At 37.3% G+C, this 22599-nt stretch overlaps 1 protein-coding gene across 8 annotated transcripts in view; it reads right to left on the reverse strand.

The window, feature by feature from the left end:
- Wwp1 (WW domain containing E3 ubiquitin protein ligase 1) overlaps nt 1-22599 on the reverse strand; it is a 99986-nt gene that overhangs the window by 57846 nt on the left and 19541 nt on the right. For 6 of the 8 annotated variants that reach the window (XM_060386033.1, XM_060386034.1, XM_060386035.1 and 3 more), the window contains 3 exons: nt 10440-10529; nt 4803-4941; nt 4068-4192 (listed from right to left, as the gene is read on the reverse strand). In XM_060386033.1, coding sequence (XP_060242016.1) covers nt 4068-4192; nt 4803-4941; nt 10440-10509 — 334 coding nt within the window. In that variant the 5' untranslated portion in view covers nt 10510-10529. Of the gene's footprint in view, nt 1-4067; nt 4193-4802; nt 4942-10439; nt 10530-20262; nt 20305-20339; nt 20397-22599 lie in introns of those variants that run through there. The other 2 variants (XM_060386031.1, XM_060386030.1) reach the window with 2 other exon arrangements.

Raw genomic sequence — 22599 nt, forward strand, 5'->3', positions numbered from 1 at the left:
ATTATGTACTGTAAAGTTCAAGGTTATTAAACATTTAAACATGCATCACAAAAAAAGGTATTTGAAGAGATATAGATTAGTTTGATTTGATTATTCCATTTTATACATAAACTATAAAATGACATTTTACTCCATAAATATAATTTGTCAGTTAATAATTTAGAAAAAATAATTCTCTTTAAATTCATCCATGGGACTCGAGAGGCAGAAACAGGCAGATCTTTGTGAGTTCAAGATCAGACTGGTCTACAAAGTAAGTCTAGGACAGCCAGGGCTACAGAGAAACCCTGCCTTATTTCCTGCCTCAATAGATAGATAGATAGATAGATAGATAGATAGATAGATAGATAGATAGATAGATAGATAGATGAGTGAATGAATGAATGAATGAATAAAGCCAGTGATCAGTGTATTATCTAATATGAAGATAATTCTATTTCTTTTGTTGTTCTTGTTTTGGGTGATGGGGGTCTCTCTATGAAGCCCTGGCTGTCCTGGAATAACTCACTGTGTAAACAGCTAACTTTGAATTCATAGTCTGCCTCTGCCTCCCAAGTACAGTAGAAATTTACTGATACTTTAGAAATTTATCAGTAGAAATTTACTGAAATAAACTTATGCAAAGGAGAAACCATGTGAAGAGACAGGGAAAAAAGGCTGACTGTCTACAAATCAAGGTAAAAAAGTCTCAGAAGAAAACAACTCTATGATCACCTTAATCAGATTCTTAATCAGCCTCAAGAGAAATGAGAAAAAAAGCCTCTACTTGCTGAAGATCTGGTTATGGTGGACAAGACTTTGATTCTAGCACTCAACAAGTTGAGACAGGAATAAAATGAGCTTACAGTACAGTTTGGCTACATAGAGAGACCCTAGCTCCAAACAAAACAGAACAGAAACTTAATGACTACCTAGGGTAGGGTATGCAAAATACTACTGCTGTATTCTCTGAAGCCCTCCCTGCACTGGACACGCGTTTACGAAGGTTTTTTTCATCTAAGTACATTCTGCTCAAGTAGATCAGATACCTAAGTTTATGCAATTTACAAAGGGTTCGTCTGAAATTATATTGACATCACAAGTTTCACAGAAGATGACTGCTCAGCAGAGTGCAGGGAATTATATGAAAGAAGGGGGAATTAATATGACCTGGAGATGACAGAAGCCCCACAAGGACCAAATATATCAGGGCACAGGGGTCTTATATGAGACTATTTCTCCAACCAAGGACCATGTAGACAATGTATGGAGATAACCTAGAACCTCTGCTAGGATGTAGCCCATGGCAGCTCAGTCTCCAAGTGTGCTCCCTAGTAAGGGGAACAGGACTATCTCTGACATGAGCTCAATGGCTGCTCTCTGACCTCCCCCCCCCAAATGACTACGTAAGATAGATACCTTTCCGTGGAGGTTAGGTGATTGAATATTTATATGTGGGGTTGAACACAGTCTAACCTTCAGAACAGGGGTAGAAGCAATCTAAATGGGCAGCAATAGGAACATAAATAATCTGTGTGGGAGCAGATAATGATCTAAGAATCTAAGTAAAACACTATACTTACAAAGCCTATTATTTCTGTAGACAAATGACATGGCTAAAATAAGTCGTGCAATAGCAGATAATTAGATTAACATAAATCATAAGTAGCATATTTTCTTTCTTAAAACTCCTACAGTTCAAAATATGCATCAAAACCTTTCAATTATATTCGGATTTTCAGAAGGACCTTCTTTTTTTTTTTTTTTCGTTTGAACCAAGACAACAATATTATTAGAGTTTAACAGAAAAACAGCCCAGGGCAAGCAAGCTGTAAATCTCAACAATGCCAATAGAAGAATGGAAGCAAAACTGGAAAGGTTATACTGTCTGCATTACCAGCATGGAGGTATCTGCCTCATGGCATCAGGCAGTGACATGGTGGGATGGAATTTTAGAAAAAGGATAATTAAGCCCAAGGTATCAGAAAAGCATCCTTAAGTTCTGACCAACATCCAAAATAAAGAGACAGAAAGAACTAAAAGGAAAAGCTGCAAAGTGGGCAGACTCAAGAACCTCAAGGCAACTTCATGTTAGCTTGGAGGGGCTGTGTGGGAGCAGGAATTCTGGGAAGAAAATATACTGTATCCACTAAAGGTAATCCTTCCTAGAGGTAATCCCTTCTTGATGAGGGGTGTTCCGTTGGCCAGGTGTCTGCCTGGCCCAAGCGATGTTAGGTCCCATCCAGATCAAAGATTCTATTCTATTAACCAGAAATTTCTCATTAATTATTGCAGTTCTGACATTTTCCCCTCTATAATCACCTGCACACCAGATCAGGGATAAGATTCCCTAAACAGTTTGTCCATCTCTAGCCCATACAAACAGAAGAGGGCTATAAAGCCCAAGGAATGAAACAGGTTATCTTACCAGGATGAGATGGGATGTCTCTTTATCCCAATTGTCCTAGACAATTTTTATCTCCTGTTCTCATCAATCCCTTCTCTAAAGAGGTATCATTAACTTTCCTCAGTTGTGGAATTAGGGCAATGACTAACCTGGCTTTCTGAAGAAACTTAAAAAAAAAAAATTATTATTTTAAGTGCTGACATTTTTAAACCCTTAACCTAGCAAAACCACTAGTGCTGAAGACCACATGCTAGGCAGGCATTCCACAACTAAGAGATATCTTCATCGCACCTTGGAGGAATTAAAAGAAAAAATCACTAAGAAAATGAGACAATGAGCACAAAGATCCACAAGTGTCAACAAAGGTATTACCTCAAGTGGATTATTAAACAGTGCTTAATATCCGGAGTAATGGCATGACAACCACATGTGGCTCTTGGGCTGGAGGGATGGTCAGCAATTAAGAGTGTGTACTGCTCTTGCAGAGGACCTGAACACAGGTAGCTCACAGCTACCTGTGACGCCACTCCCAGGGGAATCCAATGTCTCTGTCCTTTTAGGGCACCTACACTCACAATGTGCATATTCTCATAGAGACACACATATACAGAATTTAAGTAGTTAACAAAAGTTTAAAAAGAAAAAAACCCTGAACTAGTGTTTTCTTTAGCAGTGCCTGTGGCAGGATACAGAGAAGATGAGTGGGCTGCTGTGCCAGGGAGACACTCAAACTTTTGAAGTTGTCCCATTAAAATATATCATGAACTAGAATTCTGATTTTTAAATTGTCAGTGAATCACATAATTTGAAATTTGATAAAATGCACAAACCCTTTCTATAAAATTGTAAATCTATGTATATACATGCAAAGCGTTTTATATACTGACAAGAGGCTTAACATTACCACAGTCTGAACTTCTTTAAAATCCCAATGCCAGAAAAATTTCAATCATGGGAACCTGGTACTTATAGAATACTGCTGATTTTTTTTAAGAGCAGTAGATGATAAGCTCAGGGAAAAATTTTATATAAGAACAAGAAAAGGAGAACAAGTTATTGAGTGGTCATCTTTAAATAGAATTATAATTTCTATACACCTCTATGATTTTTCATTTCTCCATACTTTTTACAACGAAGTAGTTATCACTGAAAAATTATAACACTAGAATATTTAATCTAAATAAGGTTGTCACTATAATGAAAATAAGAATATGCTCAAGGGACACAGTGAAGAGAAAAGTCTCTGCCTGGTTTGCACAAGGACCTGGGTATGACCCCCAGTACTCAGAGGGGAGGAGTTGTCTTGTTTGGAGAAGAGGGAGAGGAAATGCTTTTTATTTCTTCACCCTAGGCTAACCGGGACTTCACAGTTCTCCTGCCGCAGCCTACTGAAGCCTGGAATTATAGGCATATACCACCATACTTGAATTAGGTCTTGAAGTACACAACATACTAAATAGCGAAGGTGACTGGTAACAAAGTACTGGTACATGAGCCACAACGTGGAGAAAGAACAGGAAAATGTCTGCAGTTCATTCCGACAAACAGTTCTAAAGGCAGCCACTGGCAACGACAAGTTCTTCATGAACACAACACTACACCTTTCTTGTGGATGCTGGAAGAGGACGTGTTTAGACTCTAAAATTCTGTGTAAAGAAGCAGAGGTTAGAAAGCTACTTACACTTTCTGTTGTGTGTTAACAGCACTTGTTTCAAGTCTACCAATGCTCTTCCTAACAGAGCATCTGCTTTTAAAGTGTGATGACTCCAAACTCGAAACTCCAAGGTGGTCTGTGGGGTCACACTTCTGCATGAACAACATTATAACAAAAATAAACACATCATCACTTTGTGCTAATTCTTCTAAGTTATTTATTTCAATGACTATTCTAAAACCATGAATTGAGTTTAATATTGTAAAAAATAGTAAAGTGATTGCATTAGAAATGAAAATAAAAAATACTTTCAAGTATATTCTTTGATAACTACTTTGGGATCTTTATAGTTAGCAACCACTGAGCAGCATAGCACTAAGTGTCTTACTGAGCCCTCCGAAAAGCCTCTACGGGAACACCTTCTAGAGCTGTTTAGAATGACTGGCATCAGTTACAGTGCTTCTACTACATGCAAATTTATACTTTGCATATTTAAATTTACTTTAAAATGCCAAAATTGAAAATGACTGACTTTATTTCTATAGCAAACAATCAGAGAAAAAATGCCATGTAAAATAATTTTCTATAAAACAAAAACAAATTACTATGCTTCCTTTTTGAGAAAAATGAAATAAAATTTCTTCATATGTTAAATTCTTTCTTAGATAAAGAAAAAAAAATATTACCTGAAGTCAGTCTACAAAATACAAAACATAGGACATTTGATTTGATGATATTGCATCCTGTATACACAATACTCACACAGTCAGCTGCTCATCCCATTTTGGATTAGAAGAACTACTGGATTTTGCTGTTTTCTTAATTTCTCCATCTACAATGACTTCAGTATATATTGCTGTTCCAAACCAGTTCTTTTTTCTTTTGAGTTTGGCACTAGAAACTGACAGAAAATGATAATTACAGTTGAGTGTATGTATAACAAAAGAAAGCACTGCCTACGAGCAGACCAACACAACCAGAAGGGTTCTTCCCCCTCTGTACATGTCTCAGTGGCGAAAAGGAGACTGGTAATGTCCTGAAGCCATCTAATTTCTCAGTAACCAATGTATTGACAAAACCACCCATTTCAAAAGGGTGAATCATTCATTTTAATAGATCCAGACTGGTACAAATATATCCAAATAAATTTTAAGACATTTTGTTACTTCACTCAAAGAGCAACTGACCAGTAAGTAGTAATTTTCCTGTCTTCTCCCACTGTCCCCCAATGGTTCTCTAGATTGCCTGCTCTGAATTCCATGTAGTCTTTCATGACTCCCTTCTTTCACTTAAATTGTTTTCAGGTTGTAGCATGCAATCAATACTTCATTGCTTTTTCTGCCAAATACCATTCCATTATTGATATACCACACTTTATTCATCCGTTAGTTGTCAGACATTAAAATTATTTTGTAGCTGGTAGCTGGTGTGCTTAAAACCTCCATGAACATTTGTGTGCAAGTTTTGCTCCAAATATGTTTCTATTTACCCTGGACATTTTAGAACTGCCAGTAAGTCTCTGTTGAATAAATGCCAGACTATTTTTTCTAAAGTGGTTTCACCATTTTACACTCGTGTCAAACACAGCGGTATCTGGTATCTGCATATCAACTGGCGTATATATGGATATATATTTGAGATAAAGTCCTCCCTATTTAACTGAAGCTAGACTTGAATTCACAAGTTTCCCTCCACTGTCTCCCACTCTGGGGCCATTATGGTGCACTACCACATCTAGAGAGCGTCTACCTTTACCTGCTATTTAGCTATGATTTCAAGCTGCTCCAAGGACTGTGAGAGAAGTGAGCGCCTTCACCTCGACTGTGCTCACTACGTAACCATGGCCCGTTTACTATAAATCAGTCACCGTTTTACACGGGGAGAAAGGGGTTTCACACAAAAACGTATCTGATAAAAACCTGAAAATCAAAATGTCACCATGAAATAAAAAATCATCCTAACTTTTTACAGGAAGAGAATTTTACATTTAAATTAGCCAAGCTATTAAGGAATTAATTTAGCCTAAACATGTGCCCTTAATGATTGCAACTGTTATTCCAAATATAGAGCTGTATTTTTCAGGGTAAATTACTGACTACCAAGCAGTAACAGCACATTATGCTCAATTCTATAACCAATTGCTGTAACCATCCTGGTTCTCAGATGACAAAGAAAAAGACTCTATGTCACACACACGAGTCATTAAGATACAAGACAACATAGGCTTCCACTCCAGAGAAGTAAGTCAGACAAACCAGTGAGGTACACTTAGCAGGGGTAAAGTGTTTGAAATAGATGCCCCTCTATTACTGTGTAAAGAATAAGAAAAAGAAAAGACTATAAACAAACATTTATTAAAATACTGACAACAGGGCGCAAACAATTTTCAACACTGTGCCTAAAGGGCTCCTGTGAGGGTCTTAATAAAACTCATTCCTATGCTTTGATGTTCCAGTTGCTCTAAAGTCACCACCAAAGGCAACTTCCCAAACAGAAGATTTCATCCCAAATAAAAGTTATTTCTTTGATACATACAGCTCCTACCTATCCACACATTGTAAGTAAAGAGAAGGAAGAAAAGGCAATATATGATCATATTAAAAGCATACAAGTATAATATATCTGGGTTCATGTTTTAACTTTCCCATTACTAGAATCCTGACCTGAAGGAGGTCAATTAACGGCTCTGCCCCTCCATTTTCTCACCTGAAAAACAGGGGAACAATAATACCCAATTCTTAGGATTGATGAGTGAAGGCATGAAAAAGCACTAGCATCATCAGCAAATTCCCAGCCTCCTATATAGTGACCGTACCCGTGCTATTACTAATGAATTACCTGCGACGCACTCAAAATATGTCCACTGTGTACCTTTATTTGGCAAAGTGTTTGATAACACTAAAATCTCCCACAAAAGATTTTTTAATATATTTTTAATCTCATAAAAATTTGTAACATGGTGGCTCAATTATACATATAAAATTAATGGTATGGCTTTAAATCAAGTGAATGCCACTATTTCAAACAGGAGTTCTAACTAGTGGAAACATAAGATAAATTAACTTTTTCTCATTTACTGGTTTACTTTTGGTGTTATACTCAAAATGCCCTTCACGGTAACACTATGTAAATATTGAAAATTAGTAGACAGGGAATGAGGATGTCCTTAATTAAAGACCCAGTAATAGGAATGTCTCCTAAAACCTTTAGTAACCAATGCATATGGTCCACATGAAAATTATTATAAAACTTGAATGATGAACACCAAAGAGGAAGAAATGATTTGATATATTCTTAGATCTGGAAATTTTAACATAAAAGCTTTAAATCATCTCCAATTTAATATATAATTTTTCAACAAAAACACAAAATTACTGGGCTTGAGTGTTTAGGGTGAGCACAGAGAAAAACAGGGAGCTCAAATCAAAATATACAACAGAAACAAATACGCATAAAATATGAACTAGTCAGAGATTTCTCCAAATTTATATACTACAAAATGAAAATAACTAGACGGTCTAATAGTGATGTAAGAATATAAACGGAACAACTAAGGTAGTAACACTTGAAATCAACAAAAGTAAATTGGTGGGGTCATAAATAATGAAATTATTGAGAAGAATCACTTATAGTGCACATCATAAACACTACACACACCCACGGGTTAAGTGAAACGAAGGGCCAGTGAGGTAGGTCTGTGGTAAAGGCACCAAATCTAATGACAGTTCAATCCCTGGAATCCAAATAGCAAAGACTGATTCTCACAGGTTGTTCTCTGACCTATACATATTCCATAGTGCATGTATGACCATGTACATAAATAAATGTAAAATGAACATATTCTTAAAGTATACTTAAGGCACTATAAAACACAATAGCTTAAAAATAATAAATTATATAGATAGGTAGATAGATACATTTTGAGCCAAGTACTCTTTATATATATATACATATATCTTGTAAACTTTGCTTCTTACCCTTTCATGTTGAAAATCTTAAAATCTACAATACTGAAAATTGCTTAATTCTGCATGTTATTATACTTATGTTTGCAATATAGTAAATTACCACATCATAGTGGGCTACCTTCTGTTTGACTTTTAGATCATGGTTTTCCTGTTTCTAGGATATTTATTGGCTGGCTTGTTGCTTTCTCAGAGCCTGAGATGAACTCAAAGCCTCAGATATGCCAGGAAAGCACTGTATCACAGAGCTACACCCACAGCACACTGTTCTCATATACCCGTTCCCTCAAAATAGATATAGATTAAGGCAGAAATAAGGAAGAGATGCAAGTACAATGGTATACACATGTAATTCCAGTGATTAAGGCGCCGAAGGAGATCATGAAGCCACCCTGTGTTTCACAGTGTGACTCTCTCTTACTCTCAACAAAAAGAAAGAAAGAAAGAAAGAAAGAAAGAAAGAAAGAAAGAAGGAAAGAAAGAAAGGAGGGAGAGAGGGAGGGAGGAAGGAAGGAAGGAGAAAGAGAGAGAGAGAGAGAGAGAGAAAGAAAGAAAGAAAGAAAGAAAGAAAGAAAGAAAGAAAGAATATATTCTGGATATGGTGGTAGCACATGCCTGTAGTACTAGCACTTGGGAAACTGAAGTAGGATGATCACAAAGTCAAACTAGCCTTGACTACATAGTTAGTTTTAGGGCAATATGGGCTACATTTGTAAGACCTTGACTGAAAAAAACCTAAATTAAGCAAGTTCTCTTTGCTTTGTACTTGCACTTGAAGATAGAAGCTCTCATCTTCCTGATCCTGATGCCACACTTGCCACTTGCTGCCATGCTTTCCTCACTACCGTGAACTCTTCTCAGTAACCAAATATAGTAAGTCCAAATACAATGGTTTTTTTTTTTTTTATTTTTTTAATGTAAGTTGCCTTGGCCATGGTGTTTTATCATAGCAGTAAGAAAAGTGATACACAAATTAGTACCAGAGAGACAGCTGTTGCTGGAAAGAACTAAACCAAGTGGTTTTTGGAGGAATGTAGAAAAGCTTGGTATGTTAGACTAGAAAAACAGTTGAAAACTGTAAGCAGAGTTTACTGGGCCATCCTAGCAGGACCTCAGAAAACAGTGGTGCTGAGGGCAATGCAGATAGTGAAAGCCCAGCTCAAAAAGTATTTCAGAGGAGAACAACATTACCTATTGGACATATGGCCATTTGTATAAAATTCTGGCAAAGAATCTGTCTGCTTTTTGCCCTTGTCCTAAGAACTTGCCTGACGCAAAAATTAAAAAGTAATTGACTAATTTCTTTAGCAGAGGCAATTTGTGATGTGATTATAGTTTAAAATGCTTACTGGATCTACAATGGAAAAAGGTACAAGGGCAGAAATAAATGCAAAATGAATAGTTTAGAGAGGAAAGGAATGGGGGATCTAATGAGGCAGACAGGGCTTGTGTTGGAAGAGACAGGGAGAATAACATCATTAAGGAGATGCCTCCTACTTAGCACTAGATGAAGGAAACAGTGACCTCAGGGCAATATAGGACCCAGATAAGCTTTCAATCTGTGAAAGAGTTTAAGGCATTTTCTGCTCCAACAAATCAATAGAATTAGTGATGATGCAACTACCACTCAGGGGACAGAGCCATGCAGATCTTTGTAAAATTGAGGCTAGCCTGGTCTACAAAGTGAGTCCAGGATAGCCAAAGCTACACAGATAAACCTTCTATCAAAAGACAAAAACAAAACAAAACAAAATAAAAGACTACCTCCCCCCAAAAAAGAATAAAAATCTGCTGCTCAGGTGATGTCCATCCTAAGCCTGGCAGCCTGATCATTCATTCTTTCATGGGCTGCTAAGCAAAAAGGATCATGGTTCTCTCGGCTTACAGAAAAAAAAACTGCCAGACTTCAATAATGGAAGGGGCCTTGCATGATGGTACCAGATTGTTTAAAAATATAAAGGGGCTAGTGAGTAGGCTGGACTGGGGATGCAGCTCAGTGTAGAGTGCTTGGCTAGCATGCACACGACCCTGGCTGGCTTCAATCCTCAAGACCAAAAGGGGAAGAAAGAAAGAAAAAAAAAGAAGACTCCCAATTAACATCCTTATTACTAAGAGAAGGCACTAGTTCCTCTGGACCTGTTTTCTCCTTTATAGTCAGAAGAAGTAGTTTTCATTACACAAGTTATTGTGAAATCAAGATTATCAATTTTATGAAGTGATTTTTACTCCAAAAGTATAGACTAACAAAATGATAAAGTCAAGGCAGGGAAAAAAGAATACAACATGAAGCTAAGACACTAAAACCCAGTGCTGCCTAACTTCAGTCCTGCTTCACCATGTATGTGGGACTTATGGAACATAGTTGCCTAATTATGTATGTAAGGTCCAATTTCATCTAAAACCACAACACTGCATTATTATTAAAATCACTTACCAGTTACCTTTAGCTGTAACCTTCCACTGTGGTTATCACTAGTATCAGACCTTGGTGAAGCAGTGGCCATGTCCCAAATTCACCTTGACTCTTAAAAAAAAATAAAAACAAAAACAAAACACTTCAATTTTCAAGATGATTAAAACTGTTCTTTTAAATCAATGAAAATTCATACCCATCACAAGTTCTAAGTTGTCTTTCATTTAAAACTAAGACAGTATAGAGACATAAGTGTGACCAATTAACCATATCTGAGTCTATGTGAGCAACAAAGAAAACGATAACACTAAGAATCCAGGATCATGTGTTGATTTAAAACAAATATATACATGAATACACTAACAGACTTATTATGTATTTATATATTATGAAAATCTCCAGGGTACGTAGTCCTTTATTCTTGAATACTTCAGTGTGTTTCCTAGGAATAAAACATTCCCCTAAATAATCACAGTGTAATTAAGTTAAGAAAAATTTAAATTGTACATTTAACCAAGATTTAAACTTTGTTAAAAGAAATTAAACAAAAAGCAGTTAGAGTCTTTCAAAGGCCTTCTGTGGTAGGCTCCTGTGTCCTGTTCCCTGTTTTCTCTCTCTTCCAATGTCCATCCCGTTTACCTTTCTGAGTGAGGATTGATCATCTTACACAGGATCCTCCTTCTTGCTTAGCTTCTTTAGGTGTACAGATTTTAGTATGTTTATCCTATATGATATATCTAATATCTACCACAGAGGGCCTTTGAAAGACTCTACCCAGCAAGGTATCAAAGCAGACGCTAAGACTCATAGCCAAACTTTGGGCAGAATGCATGGGATCTTATGAAAGAAGAGGGAGACAGAAAGACCTGGAGAGGACAGGAGCTCCTCTAGGACAGCAACAAAATCAGGGCACAAGGGTCTTTTCTGAGACCGATACTCCAACCAAGGACCATACATGCAGATAACCTGGAACCCCTGCACAGATGTAGCCCATGGCAACTCAGTCTCTAAGTGGGTTCCCTAGTAATGAGAACAGGGACTGTCTCTGACATGAACTCAGTGGCTGGCTCTTTGATTACCTCCCCCTGATGAGGGAGCAACCTTACCAGGCCACAGAGGAAGACAATGCACCCAGTCCTGATGAGACCTGATAGGCTAGGGTCAGAGGGAAGGGGAGGAGGACAGCCTCTATCAGTGGAGTTGGGAGGGGCATGGGAAGGGATGAGGAATGAAGAGTGGGGTTGGGAGGGGGCTACAGCTGGGATACAAAGTGAATAAACTGTAATACATTATAAAAAATAAGTAAATTTTTAAAAAGAATAAAAAAAAATAAAACAAGCAGCACTAACTACAGCTTTCTTCTACATGCCAAATAGCTCAAGGCTCAACCTTTAACCTGCTAAAGATAAAGTGGTATATTATGGAAAATATTGAAAAATACTAATGAATATTAACTTTTATCTTGCTTTCTCCATAATTTGTTGTCTTTTTCTGCTCCATTTAGATCCTTTCCCTAAATTTTGGGACCAATGTTCTAAAATCAACACACTCTCTGCACTTACCTAGATTTGCATATATTATATGTTGGGATACACCTATGCATACGCAGACACACACAAGGTAAAAGCTGTTTAATCTATGATCGAGACCTCATTCAGGTCTATGTTCTAATTCTGTAGAGGAGTAAACAGGCTTAGGAATGACATCTACTTGGGAGCAATCATCTGTCGTGTTCATATAAGAAAACCAAATAGCCAACCCTGAAAACATAGCTACAAGTAGTATTATGTGAACCAAACATGTGTGTCTATATATGTATGTAATACCAAATTGGTGAAAAAATTAGGCCATAAATGTGAAAGATAATAAGGAGAGACATTGGAAGGGTTTTAACAAGATGAAAGAGAAGGGAGAAATAACCATATAATAATCTCAAGAATTAAAAAAAAAGAGAGAGAGAGAATATTTTTTTAAAAAAAAAACAGCAAACCAATTGAAATGAAACACCAAGGGGAGGAAAAGTCAATGGAAATTGAAGGGTTTTTCAATTGCTAATAGTCTGGTCTACTAGATATTATGAAAGTTCTTCCTTCCTGCTTTAACATAAAACACTTCCTGCACAACTCAAAGCCAACTACCTATTTTCCCAGTTCTGTTCTGTCTTGAAGTGTGGAAATTATCAAGCCTACACTACATTTGTATAATGGTAGCCTTAAAACAAATAAACAACAAGGAAAAAAAAAAAACGATGAAATGATAGTAGAAAATGGATAGGCAAGATGGTTCAGGGTAGGAAGGCGGCTGCCGCCAAGGATCAACCTTAGTTCAATCCTCAGAGCCCACGAGCTGTCCCTAACTTCCACACACACAGCCTGCCACGCACCCCACCCCACATAAGGAGGTGAGATAAATGCCAGATAGTACAGACCAACAGCATTGTACCCTGGTGTGCATGCTGATAGCTGCAGTGCATGGGCAAGAGATACAGACCGGGCCTGCTATAACGAGGTCGCAGCTGCTACTGACAGAGACCTTCAGGAACACGGAACCCAGTACCTGGGGCTACCCAAAAGGAAGAGCAGCCTAAGCTGAACCTACTAAGTAGGAGTCGGTAGAAATCCAATACAGTGGTTTGACTGTAAGAACATTCAAAATTACAACTGTATACTTTTAAGTTCTAGCTTTATGGATGAATGATGAAATAAAGTATGGCCAACCAAGAAGAAACTATAGTATGATATATGTTTGAAAACTGACTTACAGATAAAATTGACTTACAGATGTTTGAATTTATAATAGTTTAAGATTTGCAGAAAAATTGAGAGTTCACACAGAGGCCACAACTAACTTCCCCTGTTATTTATGCGTTTACTTTATTCTAAATGACATCTAAAATCTATACCCACCTGGAGAACAATGTGGCTTTTTAATTTTTATGTGCATGGGTGTTTTATTTGCATGTCTATGTGCCACATGTATGCAGCGCCCATGTAGGCCAGACAAGGGCGTCAGATCCCCTAGAAATATTTTCTTTTAGCTATTTTGAACTAATACACTGCAGCTACCTATAGTCATCTACAGAACAGCTTAACTTACTTATCCTGAGTATAACTTACTATATACCAATTAGCCTGTTCTATCACCGCAGCCCCTACTGCCATATAAGTGAACCAATATCAATATTATTATTAACTTAAAGTTCCAGATCTCCTTAGTTTTTACCTTTTCTAAACAAGATCTATTCAAGGGCTCCATAAAAAAAAAAAAAGTGTCACATAGAAAGAATATGACAGGGCTGGCGAGATGGCTTAGCAGTTAAGAGCACTGGCTGCTCTTCCACAGGACCGAGATTCAATCCCCAACACCTACAAGGCAGCTCACAACTGCCAGTAAAATCCAGTTACAGGAGATCCAATGCCCTGTTCTGGTCTCTAAAGGCACCACGCATGCATTTAGTAGACAGACACACATACAAGGAAAACACCAACACACATAAATAAACTTTAAATTTCAAAAAGAGTACAGTGCTTAGCTGCTGTTTCCTTGGATTCTTTCCGGCTGTATCCAGTTATTACAACTTGGACTCTTTTTGTGTGGTTGGTTTGTTGGTTGGTTGGCTTTTTGGTATTAGGAATTCAATCTAGGGCCTCACACATGCTAAGCTAACACTCTACCACTAAACTATATTTTCCTTGTACTTTATTTAGTTTTGTTTTATGGTTCTGAATGTGAACCAAGAGCCTTGACATCTACTCAACCACTGGCCACAGCTCGGGGCCTTTTCCTTATTTCTGGTGGGCCTGAGATTATTTTTTAAATATCTTATAAAATGTCCCAAACTTGGATCTGTCTGAGCTTTCTCACTATTAAATTAAAGTTGCAGGATTGCAGTAAAAAGCAACACAAAAATATTTTTATTATAGATCTTTATAAATTTATTTACATTTATTATATATCAAAGAAATACTTTAGAAACATGATTATGGTTGTTAATGCTGACCTTGATCATGTATGTCTTATTCTACTACTGTAGTTGTTCATCCTCTCTTTCCATGTGTTCTGGGAGCAACTCACTACGGGTAAACTACATTGGAAGTATGGAGTTATTTATTTACCTTCCACATCCTTGAAGACAGAGTATCAACAAATATATTCTGAGAAAGATTTTTATGTGAGAAAATCAACAGTCTGGGCTATATGGTGATAAACTATTTCAAAATAAACTAGTCCCCACACCCTTAAAAAATAAAATAAAATAAAATCAAAAAACAAGAAAGAAGAGGAGGAAGACGGAGGGAGGGAAAACACTAGAGGTTAAAAGCCTGAAAGTCAAAATAATAGCTCATCTGCATAATCCCAGAAAAATTAAAAGACAGAAAATGACGTAGTTTTCAAAACCAGTGAAAGATACCTGAAATGTCAAGAAACACTGCATTGTTTTAAAAACAAGTAACATTAAACAAATTCACGCAGATACACAGCAATAAAGTGTTGGAATATGAAAATATTTACATTAAAAGTAACCAGAGAGAAAAGAGATGCAATAAAAAGGAAAGTAACATAACATTCTCAATGGCAGCAAGGATGCTTAGAAACAGACTAAACACTTTCAACAGACTGAGCTGATATAAAATTAACTATTGAACAGAGTCTGGAAACATGGCTGAGTGGCTGCAGAGGACAAACGTTCTATTTCCAGCGCCTAGGCAGTGGCTCACATCCACCCGTAACTCCTGTTTAAGGAGATCCCATGTCCTCTTACGGCCTCTGAGGGGCACTAGGCACACATGCAGGGTACTACACACATGCAGACAAACACTCACATGCCTAAAATAAAAGTAAATATTTTTAAATAAATAAAACAGCATAACTACTAAAGCCTCTTTTAGAAGGCATGAAAAAAAAACTGTTTAGGTAAACTAAAAAAGTATTATCAACAGCAGGTTGTTACTTCAATAAATTAAAAGGATGTATTTCATACAATTATCAGAAAGATCATCTGAGGTGTTAAAAAGAGAAAGATGAACAAAGAAGCTAAACAGACAAGTAAATCTATAAATATTGTCTAAAAAATTAAGAATATTTTATTATAATTTCTATTATAGTTTAAATGTGGAAGACTACAACAGAGATAAATTCACTGCTCATCAGAGGTACTATAATCTGGCTAAACGTTATACTGTAGAGATTTCTTGGCAGATTTTCAAGGTTGGTCAAAGAAATGAGAGCATAATTTACAAATTATAAAGGAAAATACAGAATAAAAAACTATTTCAATCAATCAAAAAGGTTAGAAGCACAAATTAAGAATTTTATACATAGAAACAGAATATATATGTAAAAAGGAACAGAGAATATAAATATAGAAATAGAATAAGTATATAGAAACATTCAAATGAAAAGAAACATAAAATAACGATACTGATAAAAATGAAGGCAAAAATAAATACACAGATAAGAAGGTTGGGTTCCAACAAGAAAGAATATGACATTATTAAGGAAAATGATACAAGGTTTAGTTCAGGTTAGAAGAAGTGAAGCCAAATTGAAATGCTTTAAAAAATTTTACGTATTTTTTCTCCCAACATGGTGACTTCAACAAGAAAATAAATCAAGGGGAATCCTACTTTCTGACAGAGGCCTTGCTAAATATGCCTCAAATTAATTAGCTGGATAAGAGTATTTGAGCTAGGAGCAGAGGTCTCAACCACTTGGCAGAGTGATGAAGACAGCAGGTATACGACATCTCCAACTGACTGCTACATCCTGCCCATTATTCCAGGGGTGATCTAAGAACCCAATATTAGCAGTGTCATCTTCACAGATTTAGATATTACACTGCTTTCTAGGGAATATGATTGCGATGTGACAGATATATCCATTAAAGAATCCTTCGGAGGATTAAATACCGATCAATTAACCACATAAGCCCAGCCACCTAGAGATGGCTTTGATTACTTCGGACAAGGTCTCACTATGTAGCTCTGGCTATATACCAGGGTTCTCAACTTACTGCCCTTAGCATCAACAAAGTCTTTACGTAAGAGAGTGAGCTGATACTGCTGATCATGCACAGGACAAATACAGGGTCAAGTGATTGTTCTTTTGACCATGACTGAATTCAAGATGATTAAACATACAAAGAATGAGTAGTCTATCCTCCCAAAATAGCTTTGATGTGTCTTAAACCTACAAAAGACAATGCTCTCAAAACTTTGAAGGCAAATATAACTGTTATGGGAGCAAAGGATATACCAATTGCTACAAAGACTGAGGCAGTAAATACTAAGATGCTGGAGCTGACTCCGGGAAAAGCACTTAGCAGGTGTCTCCTGTAGGAAGAGCAACTGTGGACTCCTAAAACACCTACGGCGGTTGGGGCAATCAGTTTTGGAACTCCAAGGACAATGACCCATGGGATGATTACAGGAATGGTAACATTTCAGGGTTTTTGGTTTTTTTTTTTTATAGTGTGACAGGCTCTCTCACAACACCATTGTGTTTTATGCAAGTAGGATGCCAGACACAATTTTACCAAAGACCAACATGAAACAGTAGTACCTGAGTTTACTCTCATAGCAAATATGATTAAAGACATGAACACTCATAGGAGCAGCAAAGCAAAAGCAAGGTTTATTAAAAGATATCAAAGAAAATTAAGAAAATAAGAAAAAGAGAAACTCTGAAGAGTGGAAAGAGATCCTGAGAGAGGAAACTTTGAACTTGTTTGTCTAGTGGTTTTTAAAGAACTGGCAAGAACTGGGCAAAGGCCAAGATAATCATTATGAGATTGGTTAGTCCTGGGCTATCACAGGTTCAGCCATCACAGGGCCCGCATGCTCTATCCATGTCCTCTGTGCCAACCAAAAAGATGACGATATTCTGTTCACATGAAGTTCACCAGTGACGGGTAGTTGAAGCTGCCCAATCCTGCTCTGTACATCGCTGACTCCAGCTTTTTAAATTGTTGACCTTGACTGTCTGCTAGCTGTTAATTACTGACTAGCATTACCACCTCCAATTCTGTCTCAGTGCTGTTAAGTACACTAAGCTCTCTTTGTTCCTCAGAGCCATCAGAAAGTAGCTGCAGGTATTCTTACTAACTCCTGACTAATGAATCAGGTCTGGGTCTCTTTTCTGAGGTAGGTGGATGCTTTCTTAGAAACTATTTTTTCTTAGTTATAATTGGCTGCATTAGGAGCAACAGCAATAGTAACTAACGGCAATAGTGCCCAGCATACATGAGTTTCAAAGAAGATAGCCGGCCAGTCTACACTGGCCCGTATGTCTGTTTCTCGCTTACATCTCCTAGGAAATCTCATACTTACTTGTAGCTCTTTCTTTCTCGCCCCTTGTGTTTCTGATTCAGTTGTTTTAACAATACCCTTCTTTCTTTTTATTCCCAGTTTTCACTGCAATGCATATGAGCTACCTGCAGTTTTCACAATGCCCCCTTTTCCCTTTCAAAGACCCAGATCATTAATCAGTAATAGCCATCCCTTCCAAAAACTCAAATGTGATGCTTCAGATTACTCCTAAGTAAAATGACTCCTGCTAACACCTCCCAATCTAACCCAGCAACCTTTGTATTGTGAAAGACATCTGATGACGAAGTGGAAAAGTAAGAGGTGGAAGAGCAGGAGACATGGGACCATCAGTTAGGTGAACCACTAGAATGACGGGGTCCAAATTGGCAAAGGGAAGAAATCTAGAAGTTGGAATGAGTATGGACAGGAAATGAGTCATCTGACGCTGAGCCTCAGTCACTTTTGTGGGAGGATCATGAAGGAGAGTGAGAAGTCTCTGAAGAGTAATGACTCGGGAAAGTGGAAGACTCACTTCTCTCCAAATTCTAAGTCTCACGAACCTGATGTGGTGGTTTGATCAAGATGTTCCCCGTAAGTATCAGGCACTTGAACATTTGGTCCCAGGTTAGTGGCACTGTTTGGGGAGCATTAAAAGGTGTGGCCTTGCTGAAAGAAGTAAGGGGTAGGGCTTTGAGATTTCAAAAGACAGAGTGGTGCTGCCTGTTTGTGGAGCTCAGTGAAAGGTTTCAGCTGTTCCTCCTCCAGCCTATTTCCACCCTGACATCACAGACATTATCCTTCTTGAACCCTAAGCCCAAAATAAATTCTTCTTTAACTTACCTTGGTCATGGTATTTTATCATGGCAATAGAAAAGTAACTAAGACACCTGATTAGCAGCTAACAGCTGTGATGGCGTCTCCATCAAAAAAGAACATTTGGGGGAAGCCCAGTGTTAACTCTGTTTAATCTTAGTGCTCAAACGTAGCACACACAACTCAACTTCCCAGGAGGAATCAACCAAGATAGATGAAAAACAGTGGTCCTTTGCAGAATGAATGAAAGCCAACAAGGGGACCCTGGAAGAGTAAGGTCGAGATTCCTGATCTCCACCTGGGTCAAAGAGAGCTGAGGGACATCCAACTGGGAGTACATTGTTCTCCAGGCACAGAGACTTGCTACATACATGCCAACACCTGCGGTCTCTCTTGTAACACTCAGAGCAACCAAGTCTCTAATCACAAGTCAAAACTCATCACCTCGTAGTGCTGTGAAGAAACTTCAAAACGATAAAAACTACAAGAAGAAAACCGTCGAAGATTAAATTTTTCACATTTAATCACATTGAATATAAGAAAAAAAGGAGGGTTTAATGAACAAAAACAAATTTTATCTATTCTGGTTCTTAGTGAATAAACATTATTCTTAAGGACTCAAAGGAAGTGTAAAATGGCAATACAATAATGAAAATCCCACTGAATTTCAAACAATGTAGCTTCCTGTTCTCTGACCATAATAAATTCAATTAAAAATTAATATCAAAGGATAATTTCTAATGCAAACAATTAAATCTACTTCTAATTTTCTTTTTAGAATTCAAATAATGGCAATTTTCAAATGAAAATAAAAAACTTCGATACCAGCAAAAATATTACATAGAAAAGTTGGTGGAATACCAAATAGTTATGCTTACAAGCAAGTTTATAAAAGGCAAAAGATTTATATTATCTGAAGAGAAAAATGGCTCAGAGGTTAAGAGCACTGGTTGTTCTTTCAAAGGTCCTGAGTTCAATTCCCAACAGCCACATGGTGGCTCATAACCATCTCTAGTGAGATGTGGCACCCTCTGCTGGTGTGCAGGCATAATAAATACATAATAAATAAAAGAAATCTTAAAAAAAACAAGCAAGCATATATAGCCTTATCAAGTGACCTAGAAAAAGAGAATTTGAGGACGTGATTTAATTAGGCAAAATCAACCAGAAGAAAACAATAAGGAGATAATATGGAACTAGAAAAAGTAGTAATGAAAAACAAGAGCTAAATCACTAAAAACAAGAGCTATTTCTTTGACAACAAACCTATTGCTTAGCTATTTCCTCTGAATTGAACTATTCCCTACTGGAGGGAGATGGGAGGTTCATAAGACTCCAGAAGCTAAGAAAAGTTCAGGTTAGAAAATAAGACTCAAAACTTCAAACATTTTTAAGATTCTCAAGTTCCCTCCAAGATTACACAATTAGCAATTATGACACAAGCAAGCAACTGCTGAGGAGAACTGCAATTGCTGAAAACTGAAAACCTGTCAGAGAGCTAACTCCAGGAATACAGTTTTGTTTCATTTTTCCTTTTCTTTTCTTTTTTAAAATTAATTAATTTATTTATTCACTTTACATCCCAATCATGGTCCTCTCTCCCCTCCTCCCATTCCCCCTCCCTTAATTCTCAGATAAGGGGAGCCTCCCCGCTACCAGCTCAGACTAGCACATCAAGTTGCAACAGGACGGAGCACAGGACTACAGTTTTTGTGAGTTATCACCTATGCTAGGGTCATGCAACTGCGGAGATACTCAAGTTCTTCAACCATGCTCTTGAAAATAAGCCCAGTGAACTCACTGTTCACCCAACTGGACTTGATACAACTGTTTCCTTGATCTGTTGTCAGTCTTCTACCTGAAAAAAAAAAACTGATATTTGTTCACATCTCCCTGAAAAACAACAAAACAATAGTAAATAAGTAACTAGCAAGATTGATGAAGAAACAGAAAGCTTTTTATAAAAGAACAATGCATGTAAGAACATATCCATGCGACAGATGCTATAATGCACAACTGGAAGAGGTTTGAAGGGTCCAGATTTAGGGCTCCGTGAGCTTAAATGTCAGGAGCTTAAACGCCAAGTGTAAGGAACCAGGTGGTAGCTGCCCCAGCTACCAGCAAAGAATAAAACCAAGGCTAAACTGAAAATTATATGAAAAGCTCCAAGTGCAACCAACAGAGAACAGAAGACGGCCCACAGTGATGAAAATAACTGCCCTGGGGATGACTGTGGAGCCTGGATGACAGCAGCAGGACAGCTGCAGACAGAAGTCACAACAGACGAGAGACAAGTAAACGGTCTTCAAGTATCAACAGGAAACTGGATCTCTACCTCCTATCACTTCAGATGTTAAAAAAATCAATTCAGGATGTTTTAACAATGTAAATACGAAATGCAACTAGCAATGTAAATATGATTGCTTTATATTTTTTTCTAAGACAAAAGGGTTTCTTAAACAGACAAGCCTTACTAACCAAGAGGAAAAAACAAAACAAAACAGAAGATTCTGATTATAAAACATCTTATATTTATCATAAAACATAATGAAACTATAGTAACTATTTTTTCAGGTCTGGTAAGATGGAACAGCAGGTAAATGATCTTATCATCAAGCTTGATGATTTGAGTTTCACCTCTGAGATCTACACGGTGGATGGAAAAGATCAATTCTTGCAAGTTGTCCTGTGACTTACACACAAGCATGGATATATATCCTGGCACACATACACACACATACACACACACACACACACACACACACATACACACTAAATAAATAAGTGTAATTTTAAAAAAATTAAATAAGAGAATAAAGAACATCAGAAGATAGCTATAATCTGGGAAATGCCTGTAAAACAAAAATCTAATTAAAGATTAGTACCTAAGTGATGTATGGATGCTTCCAAGGGTTGGGAGAAGTCAGTCAGTAAAGAACTTGCCTTGCAAGAGTAAGGACCTGAGCCCAATCCCAAGAACCAATGTGAAAATAGTCAGATGTAGTGGTGCAGCCGGATCTACATGTTGAGTTCCAGGCACGTGAAAGATCCATCTCAAAAATGAAACAAAACCAAAGGGAGGGACGGCTGGATCAGAAGACAGTGCCTAGGGACAATAGCTTAAGTTGTCCTCCAGTCTCCACTCGTGCACACAACATGTATGCTACCACAAAACATACAAAAACTGTCTACAAGTAATAAGAGAAAAAGAATACAACAACAACAAAAAATAGGTAAACTCTTGACTGAAATTTTACAGACAAGGAAACCTATAAAACAGACAAATACATGATGAAATATAGGATGCCACTGTCTATTGAAAAAAACAAACAAACAAACTTAAGACCATAGCATACCGTTTTAAAGTTTTTAGAATAGCAAAAACTAGAAGAGTTATCATCATATATTGCCAAGAAACACAGAATGGGAACACATCTAATAGATAACACATAGGTATCAAACTGGTAAAATCCTGCTGGAAAATAACTTGACCTTATAAAGCTGTACCTTCATATGCTCTTCTGTGGGCAATTCTCAATTTTATAATAAAAACACTTCTATACTTCTATTTTAAGACTAACCGTCCTACTTAATAAAAACAAATCTAGATCGATTCAACTATCTACTGACAAAAGCAGCTTTGTAAACTGGGCTCGTCCACATGGCGGAGCACTACAGAGCACTGAGAGTGAATGAGCTACAGCCTATCATGAATGAGTCTCAGCGATGCGCCAGGAAGGGGAAGCCAAGACTGCCGAGTGGGACACCGTCCTCTCGCTCAGCCTTGCACCAACACTTTGCACTCTGTCACTAAGAAGTTCTGCTAATCTTAACAGCAATGGAAGAAAATGGGTTTTTCTTTTTTTGCCTATTTGTTTAATAGTTACTATGACCTCATCTTTTGCTACTAATTTCCTCTGAAAATACTACAATTCCATGACTGGAAACGAAAATAAACAATGTTAAGTAATTTCAGATGATGGCCCTCAAAAGCTTGCAAAGCAAACATAAAATTAAATGAAACACATTTGAATGCTGCTAAGGTCCAAAGAGGCCACCAA

The sequence above is a fragment of the Meriones unguiculatus genome, chromosome 6 (assembly GCF_030254825.1).
Source record: "Meriones unguiculatus strain TT.TT164.6M chromosome 6, Bangor_MerUng_6.1, whole genome shotgun sequence".
Lineage (NCBI taxonomy): Eukaryota > Metazoa > Chordata > Mammalia > Rodentia > Muridae > Meriones > Meriones unguiculatus.